This window comes from Lithobates pipiens, unplaced genomic scaffold, assembly GCF_037356315.1.
Source record: "Lithobates pipiens isolate NorthernLeopardFrog02 unplaced genomic scaffold, aLitPip1_a1.2 Scaffold_27, whole genome shotgun sequence".
Lineage (NCBI taxonomy): Eukaryota > Metazoa > Chordata > Amphibia > Anura > Ranidae > Lithobates > Lithobates pipiens.
The window spans coordinates 211076764-211092888 of record NW_027507788.1 but is presented as its reverse complement, the minus strand read 5'-3'; the positions used below and the strand labels follow the sequence as shown (position 1 = coordinate 211092888).

Here is a 16125-nt window from a genome sequence, read left to right as displayed (position 1 = left end):
CTGCCCACACACACACACAGAAGGTAAAGCTGGCCAATCACTTGTAGACTTTCTTTAAAAATTCTTAGTTCTAGGAACATTTGTTTTTTTTTAACCATTACTGGGGACCAATTGGCGGACATTTTCTACCACAGTGATGAGAACATTTCAAAGAAGCAGGATGAATTCCCATTGATCCTGCCAGGAATCCAGTGATCTACTAACTTCCTTTACCGAGCAGACAATGCTGCCTGTGCTGCACTGCATTGTAGTCAGCCTCTGCAGGACTACAGGACATCTCCCTCCTCACTGCTTGGAATTGCAGCTGCTGGCAGGAAGTTATGCGTGGAGTGCTTTTCTGTAAGTTCATTTTCCGACAGAATCAATAGATATTTTTTTGCACTTGCGGCACATTTATCCTCTTGCCCCCATGCAACACATGTGTTAAACACCCGCTCACTTGTGTCCATGGGTTGGCAGAGCTTTCTGTGACCAGCCCAAGTGACTGAGCTGTCAAAAACGACTCTCGGTGAGATGACGGGATCAGCTCCTGATCACGTGACCACTGTGACAGCCAATTGCAGTGGAAATAAGATGGCAATAAGATATACCTGTGCTCAAATCCCAATAGCTTGTGCAGGTATATAATCCATCAGGCGCTAAAGCAGAGTGACCACATGTTAACACTATAAATTCTGGATGAAGCCTCTGCACACTGCTAGACACCCTCTCTAACAAAATCTGCAATTAAAAAAAAAAAAGAGGATTTTTAGTTCACAGATATTGCAATGCACGCTTAAGCTGGTCAACTGTGTCAAAGTAATTCCTCTCTGGCAAGTCTCTACTCTAATCCACAAAATGCAAATGCTATAGTCAATTTGGGGACACAAACAGTGGGACTTTAAAGGTGCCAAAAGAAGTTTACAACATGATCATGTTGTTTTATTCAATATCAAATTTTAAAAATAATGATAAAATTCATACAACAGTGCAGACACTTCTGCTCTACATATTTCGCCCAGAAGAGCTTCCTCAGGAGACTTAAGAGTGCTACATAAGGTTAATGCTATAGGTGAAAAAGACAAACATTTATGAGGGTTTACAAGAAATTGTATTTATATAAATATCATTATAATTATCTTTTTGTCATTTAGACTTGGTTTTACATGAATAATTATACAAAATAATATTGAATTTAGAAAAGAGGCCTACCAGATGCTTAAAAAAAAAATCATCTTTTCTTAATTTGATATATTTTGTATAATTATTCATGTAAAAAAAATAATTGTAATGATATTTATATAAATACAATTTATCGTAAATACTCTTCTGGGCGAAACATGTAGAAGTGGCTGAACTGTTGTATGAATTGCAGGTTATTGTGATAACTTTTATCATTATTTTTAACATTTGATATTGAATAAAATATGCATTTTTACCTCACATGATCATGTTGTAAATTTTTGGCACCTTAAGGCTAGGTTCACACCATAGCGATGCGGGAACGCCGCGAATCCGCGGCGTTTTCGCGCATCGCATGTCTCCCGTCGGCAGTTCACACTGCCCTATGCGGACTGCTGGGAGTGTCAATGAAATCTTAATGACACCCCCAGACCAGTCCGCATATCGCAGTGCGATCTGCAAACACGGACAGGAATCGGATCGCATGGTGTGAACACCCATGCGATCCGATTCTGCTGCGGACCAAAAAAGGGTCCTGTGCCAGTTTGCGGCGGGTGCGATGCGAATTCAGCCATACTATCTGTATGGCTGAACTCGCATCGCACAGACAGATCGGATGTGATTTGCACTGCAGTGCGGTGCGAATCACATCCGGATCTCTCACCCGCAGCGGTGTGAACCCAGCCTTACAGTCCCCAAAATTTGTTTACATTTGGGACGTGGTGCCTATTTCGGCTTTTCACTGTCCAAACCTTGCATCAAATTCTACAGTGGACACAACACCAAACTGACACAAATTGGAGGAGAGCCAATGACCAGCAATGCAACAAAAAAAGATATAGTCCTTAGCCGTTAGTCCCCATGACTAAACCCCCACGGGTGTGCCGAAGCACGTTGGAGGGTGGCTTGGATGGAGCCTGTTTTCACACAGGTTTTAGTAGTGATGTGCGGCTAAGGACTTTCTCTAATTGGTATTTATGGAGCTGGGACAAGCTCTGTCCTCGCCTACACTCCCAGCAGTTCATCAGAAGAGAACCCGTTGGAGCCTTGAGCAGCACCCAAAGTTGGGTATTGGGTCAACAAAAATAAGCTTATACTTGTGCTCAAATCTCAATAGCTTGTCCATTCAGGTTCATCCAGAACTTCTAGCCAACTACAGTGGTCACAAGATAATGCCTGGTCCTTCCTGCCAACCCCCCCCCCCCCCCCCCCCCTCTTTTAAAAAGGACACTTGGACTGGGTGGGAAGAAATTAAAGGAATAAAACATGGTGGAAATGTGCAATATTGCAGAGATGTACACAAAACACACTTTGAACGATACAAAATGTCTCTCTTGAATTTCTTCATTGCGCATGCATGTTTAAGTAAAAAATCTTTTGCATTTACAGAACGCCAACGGGTAAAAACCTTTGTACGACTGAGGAATCTACTGTGAGTCTGGCAAGCAACGTCTTATGTGTGTGTGTGGGCAAGGCATCACCTGCAAGACCGCCATTTACTACGTCAAAACGGTTCAGCTTTATTAAACAACTCTGTGCGTGCGCCCCCAACAATAAATATGCATCACTCTAATCCAACGTTACAGAAACAAATATCATGGCTTTGTCCGTTGCTTAAAAAGGGACACTTATTTTTTTTATTCCTTAAGCAAGACGAGCACAAACATTGCCATACTGTATGTAATAGTAACAGATTCTGTAAGAGACAAATACACAGAAATGTCCGATCAGAGATGGCTTTCGCACTCTGGGGCTTTACATCTCGGGAATAGCGGGATTCTGGCAGAATCACCCGAAATAAAAGGAAAAATGTAAGTGTATGTAAATGTAAAAGTAGTTTGTTCAGGATGTTGGATGTTATGGGGTTTATTTACTAAAGCCGGGGAGTGCAAAATTAGGCTCACTTCTGCAGAGAAACCAATCAGCCTCCAGGTTATATTGCCAAAGCCTTATTAAACAAACTGAGGTTAGAAACTGATTGGCTACTGTGCACAGCTGCACCAGATTGTGAGTGCTCCGGTTTTAGTAAATCCCCACCAATGTCTCATTGTAGAGTTTGTTTAAACAAATTTTTTGAGAATCTGTTGCAGTTTTTTTGTGTTATAAAGTGATCCTGCCAGTAACAGTATTTCCTGCTTTGGGCTGCCGACGCTATACTGCTGCCGCCTATCATTTAGAAGCAGCTTTGTCATCCTGCTGTGGGGATGATATCACCAGCATCCCCATCCATTTGTGATGTGTCTGCTTTCATGTGATAGCTTCCCGTAGGTTCAGGTAAGTAGCTTATCCCTACTTGCCATGCATGCTTTTTCAGTTTGACATTGGAAGGCCTATCAGATAAGAAGCCCAACAACTAACTGAAAAACCATGGATGGTAAGTAGGGATAAGCTAAGGTTCAGCCTGAACCTACGGGAATCAGGCCACTGCCCGGGGAATTCCCCATCCACAGCCGCCCGTAACAAAGGAATAGGTATTCTGGTTCTATTATTGATCTAATATGGCCGCATGGCTCTATTTGGTCAATGACAATGTCCAAAAATGGTCACATCTAGGAAATTATACCAGTCAACATCACCCCTCTTTGTTAGGTGTGGCAGGGGGGTCAGGGATGCTGGCTCCGTCATTATCCTGCTATAGCCACATGGCCATATTAGGTCAATGATGTAAAAAAAAATTGCCATATAGGATCGAAAAAGACGCTAAACTCGCCCTACTGCATTGCTTAATTAAGGGACTATTTTTGTAACAAACAGAAACTTGTGACTTATCTGTGTATTGCTGCCAAACGCATTATTGCAAGGGCCTGGAAGACACCTTCTGTATTGTTTGCAGCGGGGAAGAGCACTCTGACCACCTTGACGATCAATGAAAAAATGTCAAGTATTCTACATGACTCCCATGCTAAACTTTTGAAAGTATGGGCTCCCTGGTGGTCGTATGTTCTCCCCACCCTGCATCTGACCAGCCTGGGCACTTTGTAATTGTTGAAATTGCCGCCCAAGCCTGCAGGAACCCCTCTCCCTTCCTCCTCTCTATTCCCCATCTTCCCTATACTGGGAATTGTTCGCTCCCCCTCCCCCTTTTTTTCTTCCTCTCCCACCCCTCTATTCCTCCTTCCTTTTCTGGTGACCGGCTTGCTGGTTCACCTTATCTGATCCCTCATGGTATGACCCTAGGCCCTCGAGCTTAGGCAATTTGTGCAGACCTACAGCCTTCACCGTGCGGTCGTCAGGTTGATGTTTAGTTGCACAAGATATTACTCATGCCTATATGTTTTGTTTCCTTCCTTGTTGTGTATACTGTTTTTGTTATTTACATACTGTATGCCATATAAATTATTGTACCAGAAAAAAAAAAAGGCCATATATGGAAAAATGACATCAGCCAACATCCCGTCTCTTTGTTAGGTGTGGATGGCGAATTCTCCAGGCACAGCTGATTGGGCTGGTGAACATTTCCAGAACTTTAGCTCAATCACTGCTAGGCTGACGACACTGCTATTAATAGGCAATGGCTTAGGAATGCCAGCCTGAAGTTCTGTTACTGGCAGGATCGCCAGGTAAGAAAAAACACTTTGCAACAGAGAAACAAAACATTGCTAGTTTAAGAAATGTTCAGAGAAAACAGTAATACAATGAGCCATGATGCTAAATAGGCTGAAAAACTGATTTAGGGTTTACATACACTTAGCGGTAGCAGCTTCCCTTTTGATGTTAAACAGTACGAGCCATAAAGTCCTAGACTGGTGCTATGCACAAAGGGTACACAGCCCATCTCATAAATCTCAGTAGAATTCGGAGGGAACATGAAAAAGGTAACCTGCGTCAAATACGACAGACTAATTTGCAAGTAACATGAGCAGTCGGGTGACTATATCTTTCAGCTTGTACAATGACAACATCAAGATTAAAATTTCCTGAACAATTACATCGACTTTGTATCCTGAAAATGAGTTGTTTGCATTTCTTGAGTTCTGTAACCTGGAAGATATCTGCAGTTAAAACTAACACGGAAACAGAAGAAAAAAAAAACCCATAAGATCTGACCTACTTATACTGCGGTATTCATTGCAACATAAACATTTCTCAAACAAAAACTCAACAGTACTAATTTCTATCGATAGACCGTAAGAAAAGAAAAATGTCTGCTAATTCTATATTGCTATCACATATATTAATTCATCTATAGGCTTGTGCTCAATAAATATGAGCTCAAATTGTAGAGTCAACTTCAAATAAAGAATTTTTTTTTCTTTTTGTTTCCTCTTTCACTTTAAGACATGCAGCTACACTATCTACAGTGTTTAAAGCCTTAAAGTTTTCACTACAGTCTGACAAATAATGTGGAGGATCAAAAAAAAAAAAAAAAATGTTTAGTAGATTTTGGTAATGTGGAGTCCATACACTTGCCATTTGGAAGTTCAAGTTGCCCATGGTGAAAAAGCAAACATTTTTTTTTTAGAAAAGTTGAGCTTCAGCTGTGGGCCTTGAATTCATATAACTGCCATGTGGAAGTTCAAGTTAACCATGGTGAAAAAGCAAAACAAATATAAAAATTTGAGAAAAGTTGAGCTTCAGCTATGGGCCTTGGATTTTTCTATGTGGAAGTTCAAGTTACCCCATGGTGGAAAACCCAAAAATAAAATAAAAAAATAAAGTGGAGAAAAGTTGAGCTTCGTCTATAGGCCCTTGATTTTACCATGTAGAAGTTCAAGTTATGCCGCGTACACACGATCGAACTGTATGACGTACTTAGTCCGTCATACAATCCGACGGACAATCCGGCGTACTTTCCACTGAACGGACTTGACCACACACGGATACACAAACAGTCCGACGAAAGCTTGCGCGATGACGTACAGCACGTACGACGGGACTAAAAATAGGAAGTCCAAGACACAGCAAAGCACCCTTTGGGCTCCTTCTGCTGACTTTGCGTTAGTGGAAGTTTGGTTAGAGACGATTCGCGCTTTTCAGACTTCAGCTTAATTCGTCCGTTTTTGTTTTTTTAATTTATTCTCGAATTGGAATATTAATCATAGGATGAGGATGAATAAAGACATTTGTGATAACTCTGTGTGAATATAAGCAGCAAAGCAAATTCACTTTTCTTGCATTATGAAGAAGAAAAGAATGTGCTATATTAAAAAAACACAAAATTAGCAGCATGACGAATATGCTAGCTTCAATACGAACACTAGTTTTACAAGACAGAGCGCTTCCGCCCTGTAAATCCTTTCTGGGCATGCGTCATTCTTAGTCCGTCGGACTAGCATACTGACGACCGTATTGTCCGCTGAAACCAAAGTACGACGGAAAGATTTTTGGGCAAACCGAAATTCTTAGTACTCCGGACTGCACGCTGAAAAAGTCCGCTGAAGCCCACACACGAGCGGATTGTCCGTTTAAATGTGTTTCAACGGACTAAGTATGTCATACAGTTCAATCGTGTGTACGCGGCATTACCCGTGGTGGAAAAGCAAACAAAATGGAGAAAAGTTGAGCTTCATCTACGGGCTTTGGATTTTGCCATGTGGAAGTTCAAGTTACCCCATGGTGGAAAAGCAAAATAAATGTAGAAAGTTAAGCTTCAGCTATGGGCCTTGGATTTTTCTATGTGGAAGTTCAAGTTACCCCAGAAAAAAAGAAAAAGGTCTCCCCTGAGGTGGGGTTTTACATTTGGACAACGATATGTCTATGATATGATAAAAAAACATATATATGCGAGTAGAATTACTACAAACGCAGAAAATCGGGCAAGTTTCTTATTTCAAAATATTTATTGAATAAAAAAAGAGGATATAAATGACTAACATGATAGTCAAGATTTGAACTCCACTTAGCAATAAAAACAAATATTATGGATGCACATGTTCAAGTTACCCCATGGTGGAAAACCAAAAAAAAAAAAAAAAAATGGAGAAAAGTTGAGCTTCATCTATAGGCCTTGGATTTTACCATGTGGAAGTTCAAGTTACCCCATGGTGGAAAAGCAAATTAAATGTAGAAAGTTAAGCTTCAGCTATGGGCCTTGGATTTTTCCATGTGGAAGTTCAAGTTACCCCATGGTGGAAAAGCAAAGTTGGAGAAAAGTTGGGCTTCAGCTATGGGCCTTGAATTCATATAACTGCCATGTGAAAGTTCAAATTACCTATTGTGGAAAAGTAAAAAAAAAATGTTGCCAAAAGTTGAGCTTTAGCTATGGGCCTGGGATTTCTAGAATTGATTTTGAATAAAAGTATTCAAATTTAAAACGAAAACCAATGTATTGCAAAGCCACTTTAGCTGTCATAAAAAAAAAAACCTGGGTTGCAGTTATAAATGGAAAATTGCCATTTGAGTAAATTTAGAAACTCTGCTATGGTTGACGATAAAATGAAGTCGATGTTAATTTTCCCACTGAAGCCTTTACTGTCAGATTCTTCATCTGGCCAAATTAACCAAAAACTAGGCAGCTGAGTTGTCAACAGTGAACATATGTTGCCTCCTAGTGCTTCAGACATGTGCAGCCTGACTATTCTCCAATATGTCCTAACTCAGTGATGGTGAACCTTGGCACCCCAGATGTTTTGGAACTACATTTCCCATGATGCTCCATTACACTGCAAAGTGCAGGAGCATCATGGGAAATGTAGTTCCAAAACTTCTGGGGTGCCAAGGTTCGCCATCACTGTCCTAAATTCATACCAAGGTTCGCCATCACTGTCCTAAATTCATACCAAGGTTCGCCATCACTGTCCTAAAACTATTTTAATATATTTAATGTAAAATTAATTATTCGGATTCTAAATTTGAACACAGTCCTAAATCTAAATTAAACAAAAATTGATAGCTAGACAAATGTATTTAATATCTGCATGTCTTAAGGCCCATTTCAAGTCACCAAACTGTTAGGGTATTTAACGTCCTGTGCTGTCATAGGTTATATTTTTTTTCATTATTTTTGATTGGAAATGCCTAAGATACCTCTTAAAACTGTAAAATGTGCTTCCTGCCTTCCTACTCCAGTGCTCTATGGTGGCATAGATGAGTAATAGACATGTGTGTTTCGTAACGAATCTCCTTTTCGGATGTATATGAATCTCTGAAAGGACATACCGTGTTTCCCCGAAAATAAGACCTACCCCGAAAACAAGACCTAGCGTTATTTTCCAGGAAGGCTGCAATATAAGCACTACCGCGAAAATAAGCCCTAGTTTAAAATGCTTGTAAAATCCTATAATCCACTCTATTACCGTAGAATATAAAATGTACAATGTGTATTTCTGTAATATAATAGCGGGGAAGAGAGGTCCGGCGAGTCACAGAAGCGCAGAGCGGCGCTATAATTAAGGTATTTGGCAGATTATATATTACAGAGACACACACATTATACAGTATACAATATTGTACATTATATTCTACTGTAATAGAGTGGATTGTAGGAATTTACAAGCATTTTAACTCACTTCACATTGGAGATTGCTGCCAGGCAGTAAGATGGGGGGGGGGGGGGAGAAGACAACACATTACCTGGTAAGACCTACCCCGAAAATAAGCCCTACTGTGTCTTTTGTTGCCAAAATGAATGTAAGATCTGGGCTTATTTTCGGGAAAACACGGTAGTAAAAAATTTCAATGAATCTGAAAAAAAAAGTTATAACGAAATGAAAGAATGCATTCGCTTCATTCGGGTGACTTCACACAATGTCATAGTAGTTCAGGCCCATGGAGAAAAGAATAACATTTTCACATTGGTTCGATAATTTCGTTTCGTGTAAAGTTGTGATTTAAAATTGAATTTGTAATCGTCAGTCAGTTAAGTTACAAAATCTAATCTGATTCTTAGGTTTGAAAAATTTGGGCCCGCCGGAAGTTTATTTATTCCGTTTGAAAATATGGAGTAGTTTGATATACATTGATTGATACATGATTAACAAATCTACCCAAAATATTAAAACTAAAAACGAATATATAGTAATCTTAAATTTTTTTTTTTAAAAATGCGAAATTTTTCATATCCACCAGGACCAACGAATATATGAAACGAATGCTGAAGATATTAAATTAAAAGGGTTTTAAAGGGTCGTTTTTTATTTTCTAAATAGGTTCCTTTAAGCTAGTGCATTGTTGGTTCACTTACCTTTTCCTTTCGATTTCCCTTCTAAATGTTTTTTTCCTTTGTCTAAATTTCTCACTTCCTGTTCCTCCTCAGTAAGCTGTTCTGGCTGACTAAACACCGCTCGGATGATGGCGTGAAGTTTTACTGAGGAGAAACAGGAAGTGAGAAATTCAGACAAAGAATCAAAAGAAAAGGTAAGTAAACCAACAATGCACTAGCTTAAAGGAACCTATTTAGAAAATAAAAATCAAAGCTTTATGACCCCTTTAACTCCAAAAATGAATCAGTTCAACATGACGAAAAAAAAAATTCTTCAACGAATAAATGCATCGAAACGAAACAAAGATTTCCGGCGTGCACATGTCTAATGATTGATGGCCACGCCCTTCATCTAAAGGCAGACTTGTAGTGCAGAGAAAGAAAGGGGCCTGTCCGAGCAGCTCTAGTATATTATGGAGTGAACTTGGCAAGTGCCTATCAAACTATGCAGTCATATTTAGGCAAAATTGTGCAACTGCAAGTGATGGTGAAAAACTGAATGAAATGAAAATGGAAGTTATTAGTACAGTGTTCATATGACTGAATATCTATAAATCACTGGGCTTAAAGGTACCATTCACAGACTGAAATGTACATTCCTAAATTTACAACTGCAATACATTGGTAAGACGTCAACGGCAATGAAAAAAAAAAGGATTCTCTTCCGACCAGCTCCATCAACTGCTGTGTGGATTTTTATCAGACGTCGTCAATGGACATCTTGATACTTTGTATCAAACTGAAGAGAAATAAAACAATTCCAATTTCTCATTCATGTCCGAATATGGATACCTTTAGCCTTTGTATTTAAGCACCGTATTCTTTATATGGCACAAACACCCAATCCCTGACCTGCACCAAACAGAGGAGTTGCGTCTACCTCACCAGAAACTTTATACATGTGGCCGCCTGCCCAAAACGCCTTTTCACAACCTAGAACCAAATATATTGTTAAAACTCATCCAGGAGTATACATTTTTTTTTTTTTTAACAATATAAAGAAAAATAAAAAAGGATAAAGCACAAGAGAAAAAAAAAAAAAAAGCCATCTACAACATTTTTATAGTTTCACTCCAGAAATTCTTGTCTACTTGGCAAATAACACACCATTAAAACATGGAGGTTTATGTAACATTGTCAGCATTGCCTACATAGAAGCACAAATCGGAAACTACTAAGCTATAAATTACATCTGGAGGTTATATGTCTTAGCAGGATGTTTTTTTTTTTTTTTTTTTGTTTTTTGTTTTTTTTAGTGTTAACATTAAAATCTTTACCAAAAAAAAAAAAAACCTGATGGAGAGTTTTGCACTAACAGATTAACTATTCAATAAATAACAAAGAAAAAAAAAATAAGACAAAAACATTTCTCTCCTCAAAGTTTGCAGTCAACATCATTTTTTCTTTTTCTTAAAAATAAAGACTTTTTTGAGGGTTGCACAACACAATTAGCATACTGGAAAAGTGTCATTGAGGTCTCAGAGTTGGGGGGGGGGGGAGATACTAATCTATGTACAAGATATTTTTTTTATTTTTTTTTTCACCCCTGAAAACTGTTATTAGTGGACAAACGGTCTAGACTTTCAGCCGTGAACCGATATCTAAAACACAACTGTTATATACAAACAGGTTACAACAATTTTTTTTTTTTTATATATAGATTTGTTGTTGTTTTTTTTTTAACTTTTTTAACTTTAACATAAGGCTAGAAAAATTGGAACAAATGATTCGTACTTTAGAAACTTCTAAAATACTTCTCATGTCTGAGGTACTTCTTTTTTTTTTTTTTTTGTATGTATCTTATCTTCTTCAGAGTAGCACCTGTCAAAATACGAGTCCAAAAAACGTAATAGTAAAATTAGCTTGCGACTCAATAAATGTATAGTGTGCATTTAAAAATAAGTAGACTTTGGGGCTAAAATATACCAGTAAATTTTGATCGTAACCAGGTATAAATGATCTCTACAATTAAATGATGGACTGGAGTCTGTCCTTGAATGTAGGTTTTGTACCCGCTGTGACCATTTGTGTACATTCCTACAACGAAGCAATGTATATCAGTGGTGAATTAAAACGGTCAAGGGGCCTTGGCACATTTCAACCATGGCCTCCTCAGCAATATACATTTAATGTCAAATTAAAGAGCATCATCCTAATTGCCCCAAGAATTATGACAGGATCTGGCAGCCTTGGATGGCTCAGTAATGTCCTTCTTTTCCCTGGTTGGTGCACTACAACTAGGGTTCTTTGCTTACCCTTGTGGTAATTTTTGTTACTTTTTGGCCTTCCATACCTAGTATCTTGGCCTTATTCCATACCTAGTTTCTTGGCCTTATTCCATACCTAGTTTCTTGGCCTTATTCCATTCCTAGTTTCTTAGTCTTATTCCATACCTAGTTTCTTGGCCTTATTCCATTCCTAGTTTCTTAGTCTTATTCCATATCTAGTTTCTTAGCCTTATTCCATTCCTAGTTTCTTGGCCTTATTCCATACCTAGTTTCTTGGCCTTATTCCATACCTAGTTTCTTGGCCTTATTCCATAACTAGTTTCTTGGCCTTGTATACCTTTGAGCAACTGTGACTTGTTAACACCGTGTCTGTACTACCTTCACCTTGCTTGTAACACTCTGACCACCTATTGTTATTGTATGATGGCCACGTTTTCAATAAAGAGCAATCCTTGATGTTAAAAAACAAAAACAAAAAGATCATCCTCCTATATTTCTCTGAATAGTCTCCAAGCTACGTACTCCAGTTTTAGTTTTCCTATTTTGAGGGCCATGTGGGAAAAATAAGTAAGCCCATAGACACCAGAGGGTGGTTATTTGCAAAGACATGATCCAAGCTCTCTAAGGCCGCGTACACACGGGCGGATTGTCTGTCCAACTTAGTCCGCTGAACCGTGTTTCAGCGGACAATCCGCTCGTGTGTGGGCTTCAGCGGACTTTTTCAGCGGACAATCTGACGAACAAAGTCTTACGGAATTTCCGTAAGACAGTCCGTTCAAACTTGGTTTTGTCCGTCCAAACTTGGTTTCAGCGGACAGTCCGCTCGTGTGTAGGCAAGTTGGACGGACTAAGTATGGCGCATGCTCAGAAAGGATTTACACGGCCGAAGGTTGCATTGCAGTGTATAGGACGTCGTTTTTCTAGTCCCGTCGTACGTGCTGTACACGTCATCGCGCACGCTTTCAGCGGACTGTCTGCTCATCGTGTGTGGTCAAGTCCGTTCATTCAAATTTTGAACGGACTGTCTGTCGGATTGTCTGCCGAACTTAGTTGGGCAGACAATCCGCCCGTGTGTACGCGGCCTTAGGCAGCACATTTTCAGATGGTTCCATAAATATAGAAGGATGGCTCTGAGGAAGAAAAGCTTAAAGTGGAAGTAAACCCATCGATTTAAACAGTTAAAAAAAAAAAGGCATGCCGGGAATGCTAACTGCACATTGGCTGTACTCTCAGCCAAACTATCAAACCATCCAATGGCTGGTGTCATAACGAATCACATGTGCAGCACCATAGCAGTTGAAGATTAAACAGAGGTAAAGATGGCAGCTTCCACTTGAAGCACTCAAATGAAGCACGCTGATGCCCTGGAACCATTTATCTCAGGAAGTAACAATAGCAATAGACACGGGTATCTCAAGCTGCCCAATCAAATTTCTATTGAAGGAAACACATTGGCTTTAGCTGAACAAGACTTTCAATAAAATTGGGATTTGGACTTTTGGCAAAGTGTCTGGCATATTCTTCACTGTGCAACAGTTTATCTGAGACACGGAAATTCAATTTCCATATACAAGGCCTGAAATTTTGTTGGAACAGGTATTAGAGCCAACGATTCGGTCCCCTATACCTTTTAGCAATAAAAACTTGCTAGAGGTTCTAAAACCGAAAAGATTAAGTTTTGTCTGTAAGTTGGAGTTTAGACAAGTTCCACAAAGATATGTTAATGAGACAGACCATTAGCTGGAGTAGCGTCTCCTTCTATGAGTTCACCAAACCTTTGCGTTTGCTTAGGCTTTCACTCCACATGCCAGTCTTCTTTGTCGTCAAAGACTTGCATCTTCTAGTCCCGTATATTAGGTCCCTTACACCTGGCAATGTGTAGTGGTACTGACCGTTTCTATGGGCGTGGTCTGGTGGGAGTGGAAATCATTATGTCACAGTGACGTCAACTCGTTTCGACCCAATCACTGGGCTTCCTCATTAGTTTAATATAATGGTTATGCTTCCTGGGAATATGGTTCTCTATGACTGGGACCTCTGGATTATATGTTGACAACATTGTCAACAAGATTTTGATGGTGGAGGATGAAGGTTGTATAATTACATGAGTTTATTTTTAGTGTGAGATTTTGATTAATAAAGGTTGAATTTTTTTAAATATTAAAGTTAAAGCTCTTCTAGTCCTCGTATTTAAAGTTCTGGTCTGTCCCATTAACATATCTGTGTGGAAGTGCTACAAAAGTTAGAGAACTGCCCCCTATGTGGGGAGTGAGCGCAATCGTCTGAGAATAGTTTGATTTAATTATACCTTACTATTTCTTTTCTTGCTGTATATTTATGACAAGAAGGTCTGATTTCTGTCATTTCTTGCTGAAATAGCCAACTTGCAGAAATTACTAATGAATTATCTAAAATTGTTTTTCTGGAAATCTAGTTAGTCCGTAAAGGTAATGCACAACTTTAGCTCCAACTGAAGGCCCGGAAAACTGTAAGATGCCTTTATTCTTTAAAGCAGGGGTCTCCAAACTTTTTAAACAAAGGGCCAGTCTTTAGGGGGGCCGAACTGTGGCCATTGGGTGTAGATTTTCTCTTAGGCTTGGTGGTCAGTGGGAGGAATATTGCCCCATCATTGGTGTCAGAGGAAGAAGTTATAACCCATCATTGATGCCAGAGGAAGAGGTTATATCCCTTCATCAGAAGGAGGAATTGTGCCCCAATGTTGGTGTCAGTGGAGGGAATAGTGCCTTGTATCAGTGGAAGGAATAGCGTTCCAAGGGCCGGATTAAGACAAGCAAAGGGCCACATCCAGCCCGCGGGCTACAGTTTGGTGACCTCTGCTTTAAAATAACTGGGAGACAAGGGAATATAAAATTTGTCCTATCCTATTTGTATCTTTCACCTCTGTCAGTGATAGATAGGACCAGCTTAGGAGACATAGACACCAAAGTCAACTTTTGAAATAAAATTATTCCGAATATACCTGACTTTTAAAAGATTTTCTGGGGGGGGCAAATTAAGTTTCCTAAAATACACATAAAACAAGGCTGTTAGAAGCACAAAGGTTTGAAGAGCTTTTTTTGGGACAATTGATCATACCCAAATCACCTTCATATCCAGTTTAAGTTCAAGGGGTGTGGAGAATAGGGCGTTATTCAGTTTAAGTTATTGACACCTTAGACAACCATTACTTTTCCCAATGTGTTTCAATATAAAAGCTCTGGACTGAGGAGCTGACCACCTTGGCTGTCTTTTTAAATTTCACCACTGATAAAGATGCCTCTCTGAAACTTTCCAACCTGAATTAGTCAAGGACTTACATTTTTTTAACCTGGGTAAATTTCTTCTTTTTTTTTTTTGCCATGTTCTGTAACTGTTCAATATCCTACGCTTTCCCTCAAAAAAAAAAGCGGCCACATTAAGAGTTCGTTCCTTCTGTTATATCTGGTCCGCATAGCTTAGCCCCTTGTGTAGAGGAACGAGTGATTCTCAGGCACTTTATGGTAATCGCAGCTGATGCATATTCAGCCACAACCTGAAGTGAAATACGGAATTAGGTCAACATAACGTGCTTTCCATCAATCTTCCTTTTCTTCTTCGCATGTGTCTGCTCGTGTGTTAAAAGGTTTATCTTTTGGGCAAAGCCTTTGCCGCAAGTGATGCACACAAAGGGCCTTTCCCCGGTATGAAGTCTCTGATGGGTGGTGAGGTTGGCCTTCTGGCTGAAAGTTTTTCCGCATTCGGGACATTCAAACGGTTTCTCCCCTGTGTGGATTCTCTCATGTCCGATAAGGTTACTGTTATTCTGAAACCTTTTGCCGCAGAACCTACATACGAACCGTCTCTCCTTGGTGAAAGATTTTGGACTTTGTACGATGCTGGAGTTGGAGCTCACGTCGTTTCCGAACACGCACGACAAAGGCTTTGCTTCAGGTGCATTTTTGATCGATGCTCTTTGAAGAAAGCAGTCCTCGGCAGGGGCCTTCGGACCGGTCTCGACCTTTGGCTGGGGTCTCAGCTGGGCCACGGACCCGTTAAACTGTTTCATTTTCATTTTGTGGATTCCTTGGTGAAGTCTAAGGTCGGATAGCTTTAAAAACCTCTTCCCACATTCAGTGCAGTTAAAAGTCCTTTCGGGTTCCTTTGGCAAGGCCGGAACAAAACGTTTGAGGGTGACAGCCTCTTTCTGACCAACTGGCCATCTCACCAATCTTTGGCAGTATCCACTATTTTTTATGTTGTACTGGACTTTGTTTGAGGGAATATTTCTTAGGTTGAATTTCTCAGGGCCCCGTGGTCTCTCGATAATTACATCATCATCATCTGCAGTAAGAACATGGGGGGGAAAAAAATAATAGGATTTTTGTATTAACAGTAAAATCTTTTTCTCAGAGTCCATTGAGAGACAGCTTGATAGTAAGAAACCTCGGGTTATACCACCGCCGACTGGGGAAACGGACACCAGGCCATTAGAAAAGTGAATGTCAGTCCCCTAGAGCAGCCTCTCTTAACCACTTGCCGACACCCAATACGTATATATACATTGCGGTTTGCAAGTGGTTTACTGGGATTATGGTTGAAGTTATCAGTTACTAGCCC

At 39.8% G+C, this 16125-nt stretch overlaps 1 protein-coding gene across 1 annotated transcript in view; it reads right to left on the bottom strand.

Annotated features, from left to right (window-relative positions):
* Nucleotides 1-10723: 10723 nt before the first annotated feature.
* The window catches only part of LOC143934525 (uncharacterized), a 72720-nt gene continuing 67318 nt past the window's right edge, over nt 10724-16125 (bottom strand). Inside the window, exon 10 of the mRNA XM_077458212.1 lies at nt 10724-15849. Within this exon, the coding sequence (XP_077314338.1) occupies nt 15080-15849 (770 nt within the window). The 3' untranslated portion in view covers nt 10724-15079. The remainder of the gene's footprint in view (nt 15850-16125) is intronic.